Source organism: Mandrillus leucophaeus, unplaced genomic scaffold, assembly GCF_000951045.1.
Source record: "Mandrillus leucophaeus isolate KB7577 unplaced genomic scaffold, Mleu.le_1.0 Scaffold7, whole genome shotgun sequence".
Lineage (NCBI taxonomy): Eukaryota > Metazoa > Chordata > Mammalia > Primates > Cercopithecidae > Mandrillus > Mandrillus leucophaeus.
In genome coordinates, this window is record NW_012107585.1 from 6,454,310 (window position 1) to 6,459,222 (window position 4,913).

The following is a 4,913-nucleotide window of genomic DNA, read 5'->3' on the forward strand; positions in this document are numbered from 1 at the left end:
TGGAGAACACCGCCGTTATCAGCCCTCCCGCACGACCTCACGTGAGAGGAGAGGCGCGAGGCATTGTGGGGATTGTAGTTCCAAGACTCGGACTGCCAATGGCCTTGAACTGTACTGGGTTGGGGATACCAGGTGGGAATGGGGAGGTGGGCGGTTCTCAAACGCAAGAGCTAGAAGGGCCTAAGAGATTAACTTCTCCAATCTTTTCTTGATGAAGAGATTTCCAGAGGGGAAGGGAATCTCCTAAGGAGCTAATGACAGAACCAGGATTAGTTCCCAGGTTCTGATTCGATGTCATTTATTCTAGTAATTTCCCAGTCCAGCTGGGCCTAAGAAACACCTTAGAGAGCTGGGGATGAACAAAATCACTTTATTTTTGTCTGTGGAATGCTGTTTCATGTTTTATCTTTGAAGATAGGTATGTCAAAATTTTACTAAAATAAACTCTCTGGCCTTGAGCTTTTCTATTTCGAAAAAGAGGAAGGTGACTGATATGGTCTGAATGTTTGTATTCCTCCAAAATTCCTATGTTAAAATTGGCACCCTAAAATAAACAACAGAGAGACTGACTCTCCAAAATAAAGCATTTTTTCAAGAATTGCAAGAAATTGCAATTTGAGATATGCATGCTATCGTGGACTATAGGCACATTAAAAGAGGTTGTGGCAAGGAGAAAAGACAAAGAAAAAGTCCACATAAGCTTCTTTGAAACAAGTACCATTGATTACAGGAGCCTGTTGCAGGTGCTAGTGTTAGCTTATTGTGGAGACACCCACTATTAGGCACATATCCTTGTGCAAGTGGCTTATCTATAATACTGTGGTTTTGAGGAACTTTTTTTTTTTTTTTTTTTTTTTCTCAGTCGCCCAGGCTGGAGTGCAGTGGCATGATCTCGGCTCACTGCAAGCTCTGCCTCCTGGCTTCACGCCATTCTCCTGCCTCAACCTCCCGAGTAGCTGGGACTACAGGCACATGCCACCACGCCTGGCTAATTTTTTTGTATTTTTAGTAGAGACGGGGTTTCACCATGTTAGCCAGGATGGTCTCAATCTCCTGACCTCATGATCCACCTGCCTCGGCCTCCCAAAGTGCTGGGATTACAGGCGTGAGCCACTGCGCCTGGCCTGAGGAACTTGTTGAGATAATTTCTGTGACAGGCATTTGTTAGGGTTTGACATAAGTGACTCCATTTTGATACTGATAACTTCCAAAAAGTCCTCACTCCCAAGGTGATGGTATTAGGAGGTGGGACCTTTGGGAAGTAATTAGTGAAAGGGTCTCGTATTGGTTTGAACCCTGAGAGTGTGCCAACACACAACACGAGGCAGTGTGGGGCAACACACTCTTTTAATGAGCACCTGTGTGCAGGTGGGCTGAGGCTTAAAATGGCGTCTGCACCACATGAGGACGGGGCAGGGGTTTTAGAGTCTCCTGTAAACAGGAAGTGTCTCAGTCTGACGTGACTGCTACGCAGTACCCGGACGGCCTCTCTCTCTGTCCTCAGGGGGTACGTGTCTTCCAGCCAGCTCTCTTCCTCCTTCTGATGTCTTGCTGATGCATGCTGCTGGCGCAAGTGGCCTTGTGCTTTGGGACTGAACCCGAGGAGGGAGGAGTTGTTCATTCTCTTAAGCTTTCAGGCCCCAGGGAGAATCTTTCAATTACGTAATGGGGCCTGAGCCCTCATGAACTGGATCAAGGCCCTCATAAGAGAGACCTCAGAGACACCTTTGCTCCTTCCACCATGTGAAGACTCAGTGAGAAGCTGCCATCTACAAATCAGGAAAAGGCCCTCACCAGACACCAAATCTGTCAGCGTCTTGACTTGGACTTCCCAGCCTCCAGAGCTGTAAGAAATAAATGCTTATTGTTTATGAGCCATCCAGCGTATGGTATTTTGTTTTAGCAGCCCAAGTGGACTAAGACTTTGAATTTTTCATTCTTTTTTTTATTTTAAACAAGAATTTTCCCACCACCTACAAAGTGGGCTGTGCTGGGCATTATGAAGGACACAAAGCTGGGGATTGGAACAGCCTGTCTACCTCCTGGAAAGGAGGCACTTTTTCTGTCCCTGAAGGCAGAGGTGGGAAATACACAGATTATGATTGCTAAATTGACCAGAGGCTGTTGATAACCAATTGAAATGTGCATTTTCTATGCTATGGTAGGTGAGTAGCCCACCAGAAAGCTAGGCAAAACGGGAGGGCGAAAGGAAGCATTTTATTGCTTGGAGTAAACCTGATCACATGACATCCTTTGATAATAAAGATGCTATCATTTTCCTACACTTTCCTGACTATTATGCACTGTTTGTGTATGGGTTTTGGGAGTTGAGGTGATTTTTTTTACACTGTATCATCCTCAGTCTCCCATTCTTTGTCTCTTTTTGCCTCAGTTTCCCCAGTCCTCATTTCTTAGAGTTGAGAAGCTCAAATGATCAAGCAATAACCATTAGGACAGCATTAGGCCCTGTGGAAATAAAGAGCACCCAAATGAGAACTAACAAAGGCTATTTATTCTCAACTTGCTGTAGCAAAGGAACCAGCCACCATCTCTTGCTTTTGACAGAGATTTAAAGACAGGCAGGAAAATGGGAAGGCTTCAGGGGTACCCTGATTGAGGCTGTTGGTATGGGGAAGTTGGAAGTGCACTGACCAGAAGCAGGGCTAACCATGTGATTGGTCTGGGGAGCTTATTTGGGTTTCTTGGGTTGGTCATAAATAGGAAGCAGGATGGGAGTGGGGGTGGGGGGCGGGGAATTAGAGAAGCTGCCAGTTGTTGCCCTGATGGTTTGGGGTTGATTGCTAAAGAAGGTTGTGGGTCAGAGTTCTGTCATTGAACGTCATGTGGCCACTGTCTATTTGTATATTTAGTCTCTCACACCCCTCCTCTTCCTCCTCCTGGCAGGGCTGGGATAATTCTTTTTTTAAACAGATTTACTTATTTTTATGTTTTAGTTTTTAGACACAGGGTCTTGCTCTGCTGCCTGGGCAGGAGTGTAGTGGCGTGATCATAGCTCACTGCAGCTTCAACCTCCTGGCTCAAGCGATTCTTCTGCCTCAGCTTCTCGAGTACCTGAGACTACAAACATGCACGACCACACCCAGTGAATTATTTTTTATTTTGTAGAGATGGGGTCTGCCTATGATACCCAGGCTGGTCTTGAATTCCTTGGCTCAAGCGCTCCTCCCACCTTAGCCTCCCAAAGTTCTGGGAGTACAAGTGCGAGCTACCACGTCCAGCCTGGGATAACTCATTATAAAGCTGGTGAGACCTGGGACCTTCCCAGTAGACAATGGGACAGAGTGACTGACAGGATGAGTTCTGGAGTAGATGGCAGAAATGTACACAGAAGTTTCCCAGAGAAAACTAACTGGATGGAAACAGAGCCTCTCCCTCTTTCTTCTTAGAGAGGATGAGAGTGTCACTGTCTTGGATGCCGTAGCTCCCCAGACCCAACCAGTCCTGCAGGACTTGGCCTTGGAATTCTAGCTGCTGCTGCTTCTTAGGAAGCCCCTGCTGGTCTTCAATCTGCTGCTTCAGACCCAGGATGAAGCTGTTGGGATCGATGGCATAGGCGTGGCTCCCACCATCAGGATTCTTCACGAAGACCTGGATCTCGGGGGGGATGGTCTCCAGCAGATAGATGTGAGTGTGGGAGAAGATCCCATATTGGGCTAAGGAGCATCTGCTGCTGAGAAGCTTCCTCTCACTGCCAGGAACCTGGAAGGACAGACGCTGCAGGCCAGAGTAGCCCCTCGTCCTCCGGATTTTCTCTTTAACTTTCCTTATGGGCTCATAAGGGTTCACAATGAGGTTGAAATCTGGGTAACCCCTCTGCTCCACTGTCACATGGATGTCTCGTGCCCTCTGGAAGGGAGAGGGAGAAGGAGAGGTGTTAAGTCCACACTTCTCTGATGTGCAAATGTTCCCTTCATCTGTCCTTATCTTTGCAATAGTAGCAGCAGCAGCAGCAGCAAATGTGTAGGGAGTGGTAAGCACCCTCCAGGCTGTATACTGAGCACCTTCCATACCCTTAATGCATTTTATTCTCAGAGCATCTCTATTAGTTGGTGGGTTCTACGGTTATCCCCATGCTATCGATGAGGAAACTGTCTGAGCAGGGTTAAATAATTTGCTGAACACCAATCACATAGGTAGTAATGAGTAGAGCAGATATGTGAAGTGAGGTCAGTCAGACTCCAGAGTCTGTGTTCTCATCACCTCCAGAGGCTACACTCTAGGGCCCGAGAGTCCCAGGTGGCTGGAGAGCACCTGGAAAATGCTGGAGAGGGTCAGGCCTTTAGCTGATTCTTTCCAGAAGAAATATAAGCCTTGGCCAGGTGTAGTGGCTCACACCTGTATTCCCAGCACTTCGGGAGGCTGAGGAGGGCAGATCACTTGAGGTCAGGAGTTTGAGACCAGCCTGGTCAACATGGCAAAACCCATCTCTACCAAAAAATGCAAAAATTAGCCGAGTGTGGTGGCGTATGCTTGTTGTCCCAGCTACTCAGAAGGCTGAAGTGGGAGAATCTCTTGAACCCAGGAGGCGGAGGTTGCAGTAAGCTGAGATCGCGCCACTGCACTCCAGCCTGGGCAACAGAGGGAGACTCTGTCTCAAAAGAAAAAAAAAGAAAGAAAGAAAGAAAGAAAGAAATATAAGCCTGGCATTGCCAAGTTTTCTGATTTGTCAAGATAAAAAATCTTTGCACAATGTTTTCTGTGTTTGTTTTGTGTTTTGAGACAGGGCCTTGCTCTGTCACCCCAGGCTGCAGTGTGCAGTGGTGCAATCTTAACTCACTGCAGCCTTGACCTCCCAAGCTCAAGTAATCCTCCCACCTCAGCCTCCTGAGTAGCTAGGACCACAGGTGTGTGCCACCATATCTGGCTAAGTTTTTTTTTTTTTTTTTTTTTTT

General features: G+C 47.1%; 1 protein-coding gene across 2 annotated transcripts in view; it reads right to left on the bottom strand.

Moving 5' to 3' along the window:
* Nucleotides 1-3,099: 3,099 nt before the first annotated feature.
* Nucleotides 3,100-4,913, bottom strand: part of OASL (2'-5'-oligoadenylate synthetase-like) — a 20,071-nt gene continuing 18,257 nt past the window's right edge. For both annotated transcript variants that reach the window (XM_011964449.1, XM_011964448.1), the window contains one exon: nt 3,100-3,867. In XM_011964449.1, the coding sequence (XP_011819839.1) occupies nt 3,367-3,867 (501 nt within the window). In that variant the 3' untranslated portion in view covers nt 3,100-3,366. The remainder of the gene's footprint in view (nt 3,868-4,913) is intronic.